The sequence below is a fragment of the Rhinolophus sinicus genome, linkage group LG09, assembly GCF_036562045.2.
Source record: "Rhinolophus sinicus isolate RSC01 linkage group LG09, ASM3656204v1, whole genome shotgun sequence".
Lineage (NCBI taxonomy): Eukaryota > Metazoa > Chordata > Mammalia > Chiroptera > Rhinolophidae > Rhinolophus > Rhinolophus sinicus.
Window position 1 is genome coordinate 66,967,362 of NC_133758.1, and position 17,817 is coordinate 66,985,178.

A 17,817-nucleotide genomic window follows, 5' to 3' on the forward strand; every position below is an offset into this window, starting at 1 on the left:
AGCCCACCATCCCTTGCGGGACTCGAGGAATTGAACTGGCAACCTTGTGGTTGAGAGCCCACTGGCCCATATGGGAATCGAACCAGCAGCCTTCGGAGTTAGGAGCACGGAGCTCTAACCACCTGAGCCACCGGGCCGGCCCTCATAAATTAATTTTGTTAAATGCTTTAAACATCTTCAAGAACAGAGTACAAAACATATTGTAATGATTACATTCAGACCAAATCTGGTAACAAGTGCAGATATCATCGATTTATTTTTTTTAGAATATCTACTTATTTTAATTCTTTAAAAATTATTATTTGCCTCTTTAGGTTATAACAGTCTTACATTATCCAAACAAAAAGAATCCTGACCCAGTTCAGCAAAGTTCTTCAGGATCTTTTCATCATTAAGTGCTTCTTGTTACAGTATGTGACTTTCATTCTCTGCCTTTTTTTAGATTGTGCATTTTTGAAACTTGGTGTATTCAGAAATATTTTAAAAATTTTGCATGGCTAGTTATCTTTCATTGCTTTGTCTCATTGTTACATAGATTCACTTCGTTGATAACACAAATACTTGATGTGTGTCTTAGCATTATGCCATTATAATTAATAGAGACTTCTAAAGGAATTGGCAAATGTTTCTGGTCAGGAGCCATGTAGAAGTATTTTAGGCTCTGTGGGCTATATAGCTCTTTTGTAGGTATTGACCTAGATTGTAGTAGTGGTTGTTTCAATAAAATTTTATTTACAAAACTGGGTGGCAGGTTGCTTTTGGCCTGCTGGTTGCTAACTCCTGTTCTGTACAAGGAAGCAAATCTGATTTCTTTGGAACATTCAGCGAACTAATCAATTTTGAAAGCAATATTGGATTTTCTTTTTAATTGTATATTGTTTATGACTACCAGTGAACTCACTTCTTCCTGGTTGTTATGAGACCATTAGAGACTGGTGCTGATTGATGCTGGACTTTCACTTTTTCTGGTTGTCATATACAATGACCAATACCATCAGGCCTTTCTGTTTTGAGTAATACTACTCTTTCTGGAATCATTTGGTTCAACATAATTTTTGTTTGTTTTTCTATGGTTTTTTTCTTTATGTTTTATACACCAGTATGCATTCAGAAGAAGAAATGAAATACTGATATGTCTGTATTAACACTTACTAAATTAATGAAAAATTACACTATTCTTGCTTATCTTTTCTTATAACAATCTTTTGTATACTTCAGATTAATTCTTTCTCTTCTTTTTTTAAATTATTTTTTAAAGATTTTATTGGGGAAGGAGAACAGGGCTTTATTGGGGAACAGTGTGTACTTCCAGGACTTTTTTCCAAGTCAAGTTGTTGTCCTTTCAATCTTAGTTGTGGCGGGCGCAACTGAACTCCAGGTCCAGTTGCCGTTGCTAGTTGCAGGGGGCGCTGCCCACCATCCCTTGCGGGAGTCGAGGAATTGAACTGGCAACCTTGTGGTTGAGAAGATGCGCTCCAACCAACTGAGCCATCTGGGAGCTCAGCGGCAGCTCATCTCAAGGTGCTGTTTTCAATCTTAGTTGCAGGGGGCACTGCCCACCATCCCTTGTGGGACTCGATGAGCTGAACCAGCAAGCTTGTGTTGAGAGCCCACTGGCCCATGCGGGAATCGAACTGACAGCCTTCGGAGTTAGGAGCACGGAACTCCAACCGCCTGAGCCACTGGGCCAGCCCTAATTCTTTCTCTTCTTACTGTCAATTTGGATTCATGGTGTTTCATAGACTCAACCTCTTCCAGTTATTTTAATTACTACTGTTGATGTTCAAACTATCAGAGTTTGATCCGTTGGAATCCTTTCAACCTGACTCCTTTGTTTTTTCAGTGAGCCTCACCATTCTTGAAAAGTGTCTTTGTTTTCTGGTACAATGGAATGTTCTAGACACATGTTGATGCTTCTTGTTGGAAGAAATGGGATCAGTAAGCTGTAAAGAACCCTGGTTCCTTTTAGTTAATAATAATGTTATAAACCCAAAATTGGGCATAGGGGAATTTATTGGAATTGATGTGCAGGTGGGATGCTGTTGTTAACAACTTTTTGTGACTTACAAAGCAGAAGTTGTTTCTTTTTATGATCAGTAATACATGTTGATTTTTTTATTGTTCAAAACTGAGCATTAAGTTTACCATCTTAATCATTTTTAAGTGTACTGTTAATTATATGCACATTGTTGTGCAACAAATCTCTAACTTTTTCGTCTTGTAAAACTGGAATTCTCTAACCCCTAAACACTAATTCCCCTTCCTCCCTTCCCTTCTCCTTCTGGGCAACTACCTTTCTACTTTACGCTTGTATGATTCTGACTGCTTTCTGTATTTCATATGAGTGGAATCATATACTGTGTTTCCCCGAAAATAAGACCTAGCTGGACCATCAGCTCTTAATGCGTCTTTTGGAGCAAAAATTAATATAAGACCCGATATTATATTATACCCAGTCCCCGGTCTTATATAAGACTTGGTCTTATGTTATAAGACTGGGTCTTGTATTAATTTTTTCCCTTTTTTTTTTTTTTAGAGGAGTACTTTTTTTTTTTTTTTTGAGGGGTGGAAGGGGAACAGGACTTTTATTGGGGAACAGTATGTACTTCCAGGACATTTTTCCAAGTCAAGTTGTTGTCCTTTCAATCTTAGTTGTAGAGGGTGCCGTTCAGCTTCAAGTTGTTATCCTTTCAGTCTTAGTTTTTGAGGGCGCAGCTCAGCTCCAGGTCCAGTTGCCGTTTCTAGTTGCAGGGGGCGCAGCCCACCATCCCTTGTGGGACTTGAGGAGTTGAACTGGCAACCTTGTGGTTGAGAGCCCACTGGCCCATGTGGGAATTGAACCAGCAGCCTTCGGAGTTAGGAGCACGGAGCTCCAACCGCCTGAGCCACCGGGCCGGCCCTTGTATTAATTTTTGCTCCAAAAGACGCATTAGAACTGATTGTCCAGCTAGGTCTTATTTTCGGGAAAGCACGGTATGTGGCATCAAAAATCACTACCAGTTCAAGGACAACACTGAATTTAATTCAATCATCTTTAACTCTCTTCCTTCACTTTGCCTCAGAGGTTATCAAAATGTATCTAGTTTTTCAGGATTAGCAAGTGTTCTCAGATTACATTTGGATTTGCTTCTTTTTTCTCTGAGTTATCTTTTGCTTCACTTTTTGCTTGGTATTTCTATTTGTAATATCATTTCTTTGATGCTTTTGAGGCATTTTACATTTTATACAATATTTTTAGTTGTTTTAAGTGGTAAAGTAATAAATCTAGTCTACTATTACTGAAAACAGGAAACCCACGTCTCATCTTCTTTATAAAACAAACATCAGATATTTTATTCTGATAAAATTATTCAGTAGTTCTTTAACAAGTAATAGAACGAAATCTCAGGTCCTTTACATGGCACAAAGGCCCCTTTGTTATGTGGCCGTTATCAACTTGACCTTTTGTCATTCTAAAAAAATTTATTTTGTGTATTAATCATACTGAACTGCTTACTATTCCTGAATGTGCTAGAAATTCTCGCATTCATTCCTTTTCACATTTTCTTTCTTCTCTAACTCAGAGTGTTCTTGTCACTCAGCGTATTTGAATTGATACATCATATCTTTTTTGAAGTCCTTTCCTGCCCTTCCTTCTGGCATAGCAGAATATTTCTTTTTCATTTTTTGGTTCCTTTAATTTCCTATAGATGCTTCCATTATAGTACTTTTCTACATAGCTTTCCCCTTACTTATACTCTCCTATAATGCTGAGCTCATTGAGGGCTATGATAATATATGTTAATCTTTGAATTTCTAGCCTTAGCATATTAAATGTTTAAGAAATTAATAAAATGATTTGTTCTTTGTTCTGTCCCCATTGTAATATTTTTTTCCAAAAATGTAACATGCAACTGAGTAAAACATAGTATTAATAAATTTTTTTAGTATACTTGTATATATAGCCTATGAGAAGAGTTTGGTTGTCTTAGTTGGTTCAGATAGAGAAGAGATCCTTTCAGGGTATTTCAGGGATAGCCACTTAGGAGAACATGGGGCAGTGAGGGCGCACAGGAACCTGTCTTAACTAATCCGGACGTCACCCGGTCTACAGCAGCACCTTAACAATCACCCTTGCCTATAACTCAGTTCCTGCATCTTTGCATCTCTCTGTCTGCAGCTTTTTCTTGCTGCCACTATGGATTAACCCTTATTCTCTTTTTCACTTGCTCATTGTTTCTTTTCACTCTTGCTTGTTTTGTCCCAAGGCTTCTGCCCTTTCCTGCCACCACTTCCCAAGGGAGAATAGTGACTGCCAGTAACCATTGTGGGCAGTTCTTGTACAAGACAATATTATAGGCCACTGGTGACAGACTGTGGCTTGCTTCCTTTCAGCTAGCTGCATTTCCCTGATCTAATCAGTTGTGGCTAAGGTCTCAAGGTCATATGACCTGAAATGTGGTGAACCATACATAAGGACCTGCCCAAGCTACTTTCCAGAAGAAGGGGCGTGGTCACTGCAAGTGCTCCAAGCACTGGAAGAGTTCTGTCCAGGGAGCTAAGTTTTACTTTAATGTTAAAATATACGTTAAAACAATATTCCCCATAGTTTAATTGGGATTTAAATATTGCTTTTTAGGGTAATTTTCTCATTTTGTACTCAAAATCATAGGATTAAGTTTACTGGAATTCTTTTTCTTGTGAGAAAATAGACTAATGTGTAAGGATGGTATTGTTAATTACAAAAAGTGATTATGCTTATGTTTACAAACGTGCCCCTAATAAAATGAAAATTTATAAATTGCTATTCTGGTATTTTAACCATAGATGGAAATTAACTTTTAGTTTAGTAAACTTTAAAGTATTTTTATATATGAAGACATAGTGTTTTTTATTAGCAGAACTACACTATCCAGGACTGTAAGTCCTATGTGCCTCATGTAGTGTTGTTTTGATTATAGATTATTGTTTAATTTTAGGCACTGAATTAAAATTTAATTTGTTAAATTAAAAATTTTATATAGGGTCAAATATATGGTGATGGAAGGAGAACTGACTCTGGGTGGTGAATACACAATGGGATTTATAGATGATGTAATACAGAATTGTACACCTGAAATCTATGTAACTTTACTAACAATTGTCACCCCAATAAATTTAAAAAAATAAATAAATAATTTGCAAAACATTGCAACATTGTTATTCAATAAGCATTAGTTGATTAATTTGAATCACACCCAACTGTGAACAAGATAAATTATTAATGTTAATAACTATTGATCTAATTTCACATGGCACTATTACACTCTATTCAGAGAATATGCCATAACTCATAATTTTTCCTACTGTTTAGTAAAACTCCTGTATTATATTTCCCACCAGGGTTTTGGCAACTTTATATTTACTTCTCTGCGTTTAACTTCAAATCTTAAACATGTCAGAATCGTACATTTCTTTTTTCTCCTTTGTTCAGTATAATCTTTTGACAGTAAGTTTTAAGAATCTTATTTACTTTTGCCACTTACCTAGGTATTAGTGATAAAAAAATTTGTTTATACAAGACTTTATAATGCAAGAAACATTTCAAGTATTCTAAATCATTCAATTTTTATAATTATGTTTAGAAGTTATACATCTCATCATTTTACGTGTCCTGAAAGTTATTTGAAGTTCATATAGCCAGTATGTAGCAGCGTTAAGACTGGGAAACAGGATTTCTTTCTCTAAATTTAGTATTCTTTGCTTTTGATCCTGTAGACTATGTAAAAAAGTAGGAAATATATTTTCTGTTTTTCAGAAGCTTGATCTAGGTGAAAAAAATAAAAAAACAAATCCAAGTTCATAAAGTCAGATGAAGAGCACACACTAGCAATTCTGAGGCCTGACTACTGTTCTTCGTCACTCTAGCTGCATGATGATGAACAAACTTTAGTGTCTTTTTTAAAGATATAATTGACACATAACATTGTATAGGCTTAAGGTGTATAACTTGATGATTTCATACGTGTGTGTATATATTGTGAAATGATTACCACAATAAGGTTAGTTAATACATCCTTCACCTCACATAATTACCATTTTTGTTGTGGTGGTGGTCATGGTAGTGGTGTACTTTTTACAATGAATTTGTGAATTCTCTTCCAGCTTAAAAATGCCATGATTTTGTGAAGCTGTGATAGTTTGTTTTATGAATGTTTTTATTTTTTATGGTTATTCAAGCATGAGAGGTAGGATTTTTTGTGTTTAAAATAAATACTTTTTATTATTGTTATTAAATGTTAGTCTAATTTTCTATACTGTTACTTGTAAAAAATATTACACTGCAGGGACAACCAAACTAAATTTGGTCAAATTATTATAAAGGAAGAAAAAGAAGAGGGGAGAGAAAAGAAAAATGTGCCTAGGTACATTTTGGTATCTTTATTTCTAGTATTTAATTTTTTCTGAACTGACTCATATGCACCCTTACCGTAGGAAGTTCATCTTAGAAATTTGTTGCCTTTCAAACAGTTTTGAATTCTAAGCGTTCTTGGGTAGCTTATGTTTTAACCATTTTTATTCTATTCACTTTGTCTAGCAATTTTCGTTTGAAACATCAGGGAAACTGTTTAATCATTTCATTTTTTGAGCTTCTAATTCACTTAAATGTATGTGGTATTTGAAAGCAAGAAATAGCTGTAAAGTTTTATCCTTAAACTTTGAATTTCTATGATTGTGCCCTCACTTAGAAATAAGTACTTTTAATTCTTTTTGCTTTTTATCCCCATTTCACTCTCTTTTCTGAAAGCCTGTTCTTTCTCCAAGCAGAAGCTTCTGATGATCATCTATATACATGAATACATTAGTTGAATTTAATTATCGCCCCAAGAATCATCTCTATCTTAGCTCATTTTAGTAACACTGCTTATGAACTGCCTCAGAATTTTTCAGAAAGAAATTTTGAAGAGCTTGTTATTCCTTACATTGAATATTTAAATATTTTTACTTAAAATTATATTCAAAAATGAGTTTTTTAACTTTCAAATCTTGTACATTTTTAATATTTTTAAATCATGTTTTAAAAAATACAACAGCTTCATTGAGATATGTCACATACCTCTTGTGTAATTTTTTATCTCTTTAACTTATTTTTTAACATTTCACTTTTTAATATTTTATGACATACATATAAATTAGATTTTTAATTGAAAATTTATTTAATTTTTAACTTTGACATGTAAGTAAGAATATCTAAAAAATGTTGGAATGAATGAGGAAATCATCCATAAAATCTTTTTTCATTTTTATGTGTTTATGTTTTACATGTACATGGTTCTCATCATATACTTTTTAAGGGTCTTTTTTAGTTTTCCAGTTGATATGATATCAAATAATTTTACCTATATTGTTATATGGAATGATGACTTATTTTGCTGGCTTTATCATTATCTACCAAACCAGTGAATGTACCAGAAAGGAAGGAATAAGGAAGATAACAACAGCAGTATAAAATGCCAGTGTCCCCAAATGCTATAAAAACAGAGAGCGCAACTAGGATAGCAAAACCAAACAACCCATGCTGGTGAAAGGGATGTTGTGCTAGTTTGCAGCCTAGCCTGCAAGGGCACAGCAGCTCTTGTTTCTGTTCTGGGAAGCCACTGTTCATGTAAGAAGTCCAAATACCTGACACCACTCTGTGGTGAGGAAGCCTGAGCTAGCCATGTGGAGAAGGCGGATAGAGAAACTGAGGCACAGACGTCTGAGTGAAGCCTTCTTGTACTGTTTAGATGAGCCTTGTTGTTAACTGAGTGTAGCAGAGTGAGTAATCCCAGGTGATGCCATGTGGAGCAGTTGAAACCTGCCTACATTCCTGACCCGCAGAATTCTGTGAAATAGCAAATCATTTTAAACCACTAAGTTTTGGGCTGGTTTCTTGTGCACCAATGGAAATTGATACATCAGTCTCAAACTGATTTTCAAATATAGAGACTGCCATCCATACGTAAGAATGCAGGGAATATTGTTCCCATTGACCTTTCCTAGGAATCTGTTAGTGCACTTGAGACAACCGAAATGACTAGCGAAACATCAAAGTAAGACTAGTGATGCACATCAGAACTAGGATTAAATAAGTGATGTAAAGGAGAGTATAGTATATAATAACTCTATGTTTTGACAAGGAAATAAAATTCAATTGTAGAAAAATGTGGGGAGAGCATGTGCAAAACAATTTTTTTAAACTATTTTCAGCAATTATATATACGTGTATATATATATGTGTGTATATATATATATTGGGGAAGGGGAACAGGACTTTATTGGGGAACAGTATGTACTTGCAGGACTTTTTTCCAAGTCAAGTTGTTGTCCTTTCAATCTTAGTTGTGGAGGGTGCAGCTCAGCTCCAGGTCCAGTTGCCCATGTGGGAATCGAACCGGCAGCCTTCGGAGTTAGGAGCATGGAGTTCTAACTGCCTGAGCCACTGGGCCGGCCAAGCAATTATATTATATTTTTGTTTGTAATGTTAGTTTTGTATTAAGATGTTTTCTGTGTAGTGTGCAGCTAAAGCAAATGAATAATTTTAAATTATTCTTATTCTGTTATCAGTTATGTCTTGGATAGCCAGGAGTCTCCATGTGGAAGAAATAAATTAAAAGACTAAGTAAACACCCTGTGTTCTTTATTTTTAATTGGCAGTAATAGTATGAACTCTTAATTTTATCTTAAAATGGTATATACATCATATATATGTGTATATTTTTGTACATATGTATGCCTATAATGTTAATCTGAGAATGTCTTATGTGTATTGTGGAATAAAGTAAATGAATATGTGATAGTTTAATTTTGACATTTCCTAGCTATGTCTACCGAAAAGTCCAAGAAATGAGCAAACCTAGTTCACAGAATGTGATCTTGACATCTTTTGACTTCTCAAAGAAACCATGGCTTTTTTGATAAATCTTTCATTCCAGGTCTGGAGCATGAAATATACAAAATGATCTTGGAATGTTTTATACCATATACACAGGAAACTATCAAAAACTACTAACTAGATTCATGACTAAAGGATTCAGTAGCCAACTTGAAGAGGCTCTGGGGTGACCAGTTCTCCCAGTTTTAGCGCTGAGAATCCTGTGTCCCAGGAAGCCTGTGAGTCTCAGGCAAAGCGGGAGAGTAGGTCCCTTCAGAGGCTCCTCGGCCGAGCCGGCAGTGGGAGGCTCTGTAGGGCTGAGAGCTCCAGTGCTGGGCATCCTTTATGACGCTTCAATGTCTGAGTGCAGAATGGGGGCCAAAACAGAACAAAACCCTAATTGTTCATCTTTGGTGGATGTTAACAAAGCAGTTTTTAATTTGGAAAACTAATAAATAAAAGGAAAGAATCAAGTATTCTTACTTTTCTGTGTGAACAGAACCACTAGCTAAACAAATAGTAGATGAGGTAAAGTTTGTTTTCATAGAGTAATTTTGTATGCTAGCAAATAAAGACAGACTGATAGAACTGGAGTATCAGCATTTTGCAGTCACCGTTTTAATGGATTTTGACATTGAGTGTCAGTTGCTGCTGACAGCACTAAAAGAGAAAATCATAGATGTGCTATAGGATTCCACCACTTAATGAATAATCTTGCCAAAAGTATTAAACCTGAATCTGAAAAAGCTGCCTACATCCAGCTACTAAGGTATAGGAGATACAGAAGACAGAAGGACATGGGAAAGTACATTGGGAGTGCAACCCGGTCTGTGGGAAACCATAGGACAGATGACCCAGTATATTCAACAGATTGCAAAGAAACGAAATGATGAGGGAACCTGCACAGACTAAAAAAGAGCACAATTAAACTATAGCATTTACATATGTACACTTCAAGAATAAAACTAAATAAAAATAAGGGAGTGATTCCCACAAAAGTCAGAATAGTGTTTTCTTTTGGTTACGATGGAGCATAGAGGGGGCACGATGGAGGGTGCCGTGATTGGGAGGCAGTTACATGGAAGGCTTCTGTAGTGGCTGACGTTCTTTCTCCTGATTTGCGTGGTGGTTCCACCTCATTTTGCTATAATTTTTGTATGTGATTTTCTGTTTGTAATATCTGTATATATAATATTTTTAAAGACTTTTTCTTTTAGAGCAATTTTAAGTTCACAGCAAAATTGAGAGGAAGATACAGAGATTTCGTTTATCTCCCCTGTCCCCATACATCACAGCCTCCCCCTTAAGCAGCATCCCCACTGAAGTGGTGCGTTTGTTACAATTGATGAGCCTACAGTGACACATCATTATCACTCAGAGTCCGTAGTTTACATTAAGGTTCACTCTTTGTGTACATTCTATGGGTCTAATGACATATATCCATCATTATAGTATCATACAGACTGTTTTCCATGCTGTAAAAATCCTCTATTCTTTACTTATTCATCCCCCAACCCCTGGCAACCACTGATGCTTTTACTGTCTCCATAGTTTGGCTTTTCCAGAATGTCCTATAATTGGAATCATAGCCTTTTTGGATTGGATTCTTTCACTAAGTATTATGCACTTAAGGTTCCATTATGTCTTTTCATGGCTTGATAGTTTACTTTTTAGTGCTTAATAATGTTTGTATTATATTTGATAGTAAAAATCTAACAAAAAAATAAGGAAAGTAAATTGATTGGAGCAGAAGCCACTCTATTTGGAAACGGTGAGAGTTGGTGCCTTATAGATTATCTAAGACTTGCTGACTGAGGATTTTATTAAATGCTATTTTGGGAAGATTCAACATAATCTGTTAGTGGAGAGCCAGTGAAGTTTATTAAAAAGGGGGCTGGAGTGCTGAAAACTGTTTCTAAGAAGATAAATCTGGTAGGATGGATTTCAGTATGAGACTGGAAAGCTAGCCGGGAGACCACACTGTTAAGGCGAAGGTGATAAAGATTTGGATTAGGGTGGTGTTTGTAGGAATAGAGGTAGAATAACTGTTGTGTTACGCAACAGAAGAATAGTCAATAAGACGTGGTGACAGATTAAGTATGGTTAAAAATAAAAGCATTAGAAATAAGCTCAAAGATTTCATGTTTGGGGGTATATCCTTCATTGGGTAGGGACTGGGAGTTCTGGCAGGGCAATTCTAGGAAATTACATTTAAATAAGATCTGTGTTTCTCCTCATGATGTGTTTAGAATCCCAGAGGAATGATTGCTAGATTCTATATTCCAAATGATTCATCTAAAAATGCTATCTGGCAATCTGAAACTGATAATAGTGGTTCTTTTACTATTGGTAGATGTATAGTTGGGACAGAGATAGTAGGGTGACTTTTTATCATTTTTGTCTTTTCAGTTTTGAATCATGTGCTTATGTTACCTATTCAGAAAATAAGTAAAATGTAATTAAAAGATAAAGATGCCCAAGTCTTCCATTGTTCAGGGGGGAATTCTAATTTGGCATTATTATTTTTTTAAGTACTTCAGACTATAGTTACTCAGAGAAGCAGTCAGGTAAACATGTTTTTTACTTGGTTGTCTTTTGCTTATATATGTTTATAAACATACAGAGGGTGTCCCCCAAAAATGTATATACATTTTGGGAAAGGAAAAAACTATTAAAATTGTAATACTCAATATATACCGATAACAAGATGAATACACATCATGTGTATACATTTTTTTGGCACCCCGGTATATTTGATTATATGTTTATGTTTGTGTGTATGTTTGTATGTGTTGTCTGTGTGCATATTGTGGGTACATGAGTGTGGCTGTGAAAAAATGTTTATAGCTGGAGCCTCAGGGTCCTTGTGTTCCCAGTGCTTTTAATTTTTATTGCCATCACCAGGTAGGATCTTCCTCTTGAGATGGCAGGTATTTTTGCTTTTCAACCAGGTTTCAGGCCATTCAAAGATGGTTGGTGATGCTGCAGCAGCATAGACTCTCTCTTTTCTTCATTATCACTGCTGAAGCTGAAGGTCGCTGCATATCTAGTATTGCGTCAGTCTCCCTTCTCCTTACTCTTCCCCAGGCAGTTGTCCTGGATCCATCCAGCTTCTGTAAGAAAGTGTCCTGAAATGCATGAGTCTTTATTTCTTGTCTTAGTCTTTTGGACAGGTAAAGACTCACTATTAGGTCCAGTAATGAAAAGGTAATAGGTAGCAGAGGAGAGCTTTTTGTTTGTTTGTTTCAATAACTTTTTCTTAGATAATAGCGATTTAAAAAAAAAGACTAGGAAATTTCAAGTAGGACATGCTTGTTCTTTTCAGTCTAGTAAAATTGGGAGAAGTTTTAAGTCTTTCCCTAGGGACCTAGAAAAGAGAAATCAGGATTGGAAACAATAGGAGGCTGTAGTAGGAAGATTGGCACCACCTGAGGATATTAAAAAAAATACTGATGCTTAGTTCCCACCACTAGAGGTTCTGATTTAATTGGTCAGGGCTATGGCCTGGGCACTGGAACATTTTGAACCTATCCACTTGAATTTAATGTGAATCAAGACTGAGAACTGCTGGCCTAGAGAAGAAAACTGGTGTAGGACCGAGGAGAAGAGTTCCTGAACTCTTCAAAGCATCTTAATCCCCAAGTCACTCCATTTAGAGTAAATTGGAGTTTTATTTTAAAATGATGCTTTTTAAGATTTGTGATCTTTTATCTTTCTGGTGGAAAACAAAAAAGATATGAAGAATCTTTAGCATCTGGAAAGAATGGATAGATTCACATAATAATAGTAATAAAACTCCATGGAGTGACCACACTTATTTATTAACCCTGTGATATTTGTACAGGTTGCCTGTGATTTGCTTCGGAGAATTATTCGCATCTTGTACCTCACTAAGAGACTCCAAGGACAGCTTCAGGGGGGAAGTAGAGAGATAACAAAAGCTGCTCAGAGTCTCAATGAACTTGGTAAGTACTTTTTTGGTTATAGAGTTAGTAGACCTTTAAAGATTTTTCAGTCACTTGATTTGTTGACTTGTTACATAATCACCATTAAGAAATAGTGAGCAAATTTATTTAATAATTGGCTGTTTACAACATTGTCACACTTTTCAAAATGGGTAAAATTAGTTGATTTCTTAGAAATGGTGTTTATTTAAAAAACTGTCATATTTTAATAGTTAATTGGCCTTTTTAAAAATACAGACCTGTGAATTTTAACATATGTATAGATTCATGTAACCTTCAACACAGTCATGATACAGAATAGCTCCATTTCCCCCAAGATTCCTTCATGCTCTCCCTTTATAATCCTGTCTGTCTCCCCCCTCTCTACCACCCCCCACCCCAACCCTGGCAACCACTTATGGATTCTGCATCAGTGACTTTTGGAGAATGTCACATAAATGGAATCATAAAGTATGTAACCTTTTGAGGCTGGCTTCTTGTGCTCAGCATAATACCTCTGAGAATTACCTAAGTTTTTATATAGACCATAGTTTGTTACTTTGTGTTTGTTGGAATACCATTGTGTGGTTGTACCACAGTCAGTTTATTGATTCACTGGTTGAAGGAAATTTGTGTTTCCAGTTTTTGGTAATTACGACTAGAGCTACAATAAACATTTGTGTACCGGCTTTTATGTGTTCTTAAGTTTTCATTTCTCTAGGAGAACTATCCAGGAGAAACGCTGTTTTTTTGGGTGATAAATCCCATGTTGACATTATGCCTTGAAAATTTATTGAATTCGTTTCTTCATTCATTCCTTATTTTCTCAAAAATTTAGAGTAGATGCTTGACATTCATAGTTTTGACTAAGCTGCACAGTCCATGATGAAGCAGTTCATAATTTTTCAGGCAAAATTTTGAATAGCTATTGAGTGTGCATAGAACTACCTAACACCTGCATTTTAATGAGGCTTTGTGGTTTTCTTCTTTTCATTTGGTACCCAGTAATTTCCTGAAGTGGATGTGTTTAGTGGTATTTGTATCATTGTAGGTTCAAAAGGTCTTTGATTATATCCATGTCAGGTATCAAGATTCTACTTACTTTTAATGGTATGCTTTGAAAGTAGTTATGCCAAAATAATATCAGAAAGATGTGTGTTACATGTTTTTTTGAATTTTTCTACCTTGGATATTTCAATTACATAGCATGATGTAATGCTTATTCCATGGTTTTTGCTAAGGAAATAGAATCTCCTTCACAAATCATGCTTCAACAACATTTCAATTTATAATGCTTAAATACATTGCTTAGGCACATCATTGGGAATATATCTAATTTATGATTTGGTATGCTTGGAATGAATATATTGTATAAAAATATAATTTTTTTGACAGTGAGTAATGCTTGAGTGCTTTTTTTAGACTGCAAAATATAGGAGTGTAAAAATCCTAGTATCATCTGTTAGTCTTTGCTTTATCACATTTAATTTCTGTGCTTAAAAAATAATCTGAAGAATAATAGAATCAATGAAAACAGACACAGATTATTCCAAGGTTATTATGTATATTTTTTATCACTGATGCTCTCCCATAATAACAAATTGCTAGATTTTGATTATGATTATCATCCCTTTTAGAAACAACAGATGCTGTAATGCAAATGGTGTCTTTTTTTTAAAAAAAACTGGCACAGGTATCAATCATAATGCTTTGAGTGGTGTAATGCAAAATATAAAACCATTATCCTTCCAATGAGCTGTTGGCTTTACCCAGTTTCATAAATATTATGATGACCAGAGGTTATTGAAAAAGTATAATTCATCATGGAGTTATCTCAAAATGGATTGAATTAATTTGAATTTTTAAAGCTTTGCAGATTATGTACTATTCAAACATTTGTGAAGGCATCATCTCTTCCTTCACCAGTCTTGGTTCAGTCTTGGCTAGTCCTGGCGTTGATAATAAGGAGAAGCGAAGAGGAAGATAAAATTTCTACATTTGGAATTAATATTTTAATAGAAGTAATAATTTGCTAATCACTATTATAATTATATATACACTAAATGGTATTTCTATAGTTGGACTAGCTCTGAAATTATCAGTGTCTATATCAGTTTGGGTCTGGCTCTCATTAGAAAGAATAAAATGATGGAGTAGTAGTATTTACACCATAAGCCTTTGGAATTATCTTAAAACCAGTCTCTCAGACTTGAAAGGTCTTGAGGCTTGAATTGTAGTGACCAGGTAAAATAATTGTCATCTAGAAATTAAGTATATTCTGAGGGTGTTGGGGAAATGTGGTACAGATTTCTCCTTGGGGTGATGAAAATGTTCCTAAATTAAATAGTAGTGATTGTTACACAACCTTGTCAATTATCAAAAAAGCCAGTGAATTGTGCCCTTTAAAATGTTGAATTTTATGGCATGTGATTTATATATCACGATAAAAAGTATATTCTGGTACTTTGTGATCATGATCTCACATTGGCACCTTTTCTTTTTATTAAATTGAGGTCTAAGTGACATATAATAAACTGCACATATTGAAAATGTACAATTTGGTAAGTTTTGACATGCAACCATCGCCAATATCAAGATAGTGAATGAAACTGTCACCCCCGAAAGTTTCCTCACGCCCCTTGGTAATTCCTCCTCAGGCAATTACTGATCTGCTTTTTGTCATTATAGAATAGATGGCAATTTAAAGAATGTTACATAATTGGAATCATAGTTTGTATGTGTTTTTATTTGGCTTCTTTCAGTCAGCTTAATTATTTTGAGATTCATCCTTGTTGGTGTGTGTCAGTAAATAGCTCATTCCTTTTTAATGCTGAGTATTCCATTATATGGATATCCCACAGTTGGTTTATCCATTCACCTGTTGATAGACATTTGGGTTGTTCCCAGTTTTTGGCTGTTACAAATCAAGCTGCTATGAACACTCCTGTGTAGGTCTTTGTGTGGATGGAGACTTATTTCTCTATGATAAATATGTAGGAGTGGAATGGCTGGATCACATGGTATATGTATGTATAACTTTTTAGGAAACAGCCAAGGTGTTTTTCAAAGTAATTGTAACATTTTATATCCCTGGCAATAGTGTACGAAAATTCCACTTCCTCCACATCCATGGCAACACTTGTTATAGTCCGTTTTCTTCATTTTAGTCATTTTAATAAGTGTGCAGAAAAAGTTACTAGAACTACAAAAAAAATTGTTAGAACTAATAAAGGAATTTAGCAGGATTTCAGGATATAAGGTCAATATATAAAAGTTAGTTTTATTTCCATATACTATACTAACAAGCATTTGGAAATTGAAATTCAAAAATATCACTTATAATAGCATCAAAAATATGAATTACTCAGGGTTGAATTTGACAAAAAACACACAAAACCTGTACACTGAAAACTAGAAAACATGTTGAGAACAATTCAAGACCTAAGTAAATAAATAAATCTCGTTTGTGAATTAGAAGACAATATTGTTTATTAGTATGCTCATTCTCCTTAAATTGATCTATACAGACTCAACACAATTACATTCAGAATCCCAGTAGGATTTTATTTAGAAAATGACAAACTTTTTTTTTTTTTTTTTTAAAGATTTTACTGGGGAAGGGGAACAGGACTTTATTGGGGAATAGTGTGTACTTCCAGGACTTTTTTCCAAGTTAAGCTGTTGTCCTTTCAATCTTAGTTGTGGAGGGTGCCGTTCAGCTTCAAGTTGTTGTCCTTTCAGTCTTAGTTGTGGGGGACGCAGCTCAGCTCCAGGTCCAGTTGCCATTGCTAGTTGCAGGGGGCACTGCCCACCATCCCTTGCGGGACTCGAGGAATTGAACTGGCAACCTTGTGGTTGAGAGCCCGTGCTCCAACCAACTGAGCCATCTGGGAAGCAGCTCAGCTCAAGGTGCCGTGTTCAATCTTAGTTGCAGGGGACGGAGCCCACCATCCCTTGCGGGACTCGAGGAGTTGAACCAGCAACCTTGTGGTTGAGAGCCCACTGGCCCATGTGGGAATCAAACCGGCAGCCTTCGGAGTTAGGAGCATGGAGCTCTGACCTCCTGAGTCACCGGGCTGGCCCGACAAACTGTTTTTAAAAATCATATGGAAATGCGACGGATCTACAGTAGCCAAAACTTTTAACGAAAAAAAGTTAGAGGATTAACCCTATCCAATTTGACGACTTGTCACAAAGACAAAGACAAATCAGTGGAATAGAATATAGAGCCAAGAAATAGACCCACACATATATGAACAACTGATTTTTGACACATTTAGTGGAGAAAAGATAGTCTTTTCAACAGATGGTACTGGAACAATTGCATATCCATATGCAAAACAGTGAACTGTATTCATACCTCACTTCATATAGAAAAATTAACTGAAAATGGATCATAGTCCTAAATGTAAAACCTCAAAACTGTAGGACTTCTAGAAGGAAACATAGGAGAACATTTTTGTGACTTTGAGTTAGAAAATGATTTCTTAGATATATCACCCAAAAGACACACAAACACACACACACACACACACACACACACACACACACAAAATGGTAGACTTTATGAAAATTTATAACTTTTATTCTTTGAATGATGTTATTAGAAGAGTGAAAAGACAAGCCACAGACAGGGAGAAATTTTTGCAAAGTATATATATGATAAAGGACTTATGTCCAGAATATATTAAAAAACAGTTCTCAAACCTTGGTAAGAACACAAACAACCCAATTTAAAAAACAGGCGAAAGATTTGAACAGACTCTTCACCAGAGAGGATATACGAGTAAATGGGTGGCAAATATGCATTTAAGATATTCAACATCATTAGGCATTAGGGAAATAAAAATTAAACTCATACTGTGTCATTTTAACAGAGAATAAACAGAATTACTTAAGTACAGGTTTACTGTAATTTTCCATACAGATTTTTATTGTGTAATAATTAAAAATAAAATACATAGTGTAGATTTCAAGATTAAATTTTATTACATTAATTTA

General features: G+C 35.3%; 1 protein-coding gene across 1 annotated transcript in view; it reads left to right on the top strand.

Moving 5' to 3' along the window:
- The window catches only part of COG5 (component of oligomeric golgi complex 5), a 310,758-nt gene that overhangs the window by 21,301 nt on the left and 271,640 nt on the right, over positions 1-17,817 (top strand). The window contains exon 6 of the mRNA XM_019745323.2: positions 12,717-12,837. Coding sequence (XP_019600882.1) covers positions 12,717-12,837 — 121 coding nt within the window. The remainder of the gene's footprint in view (positions 1-12,716; positions 12,838-17,817) is intronic.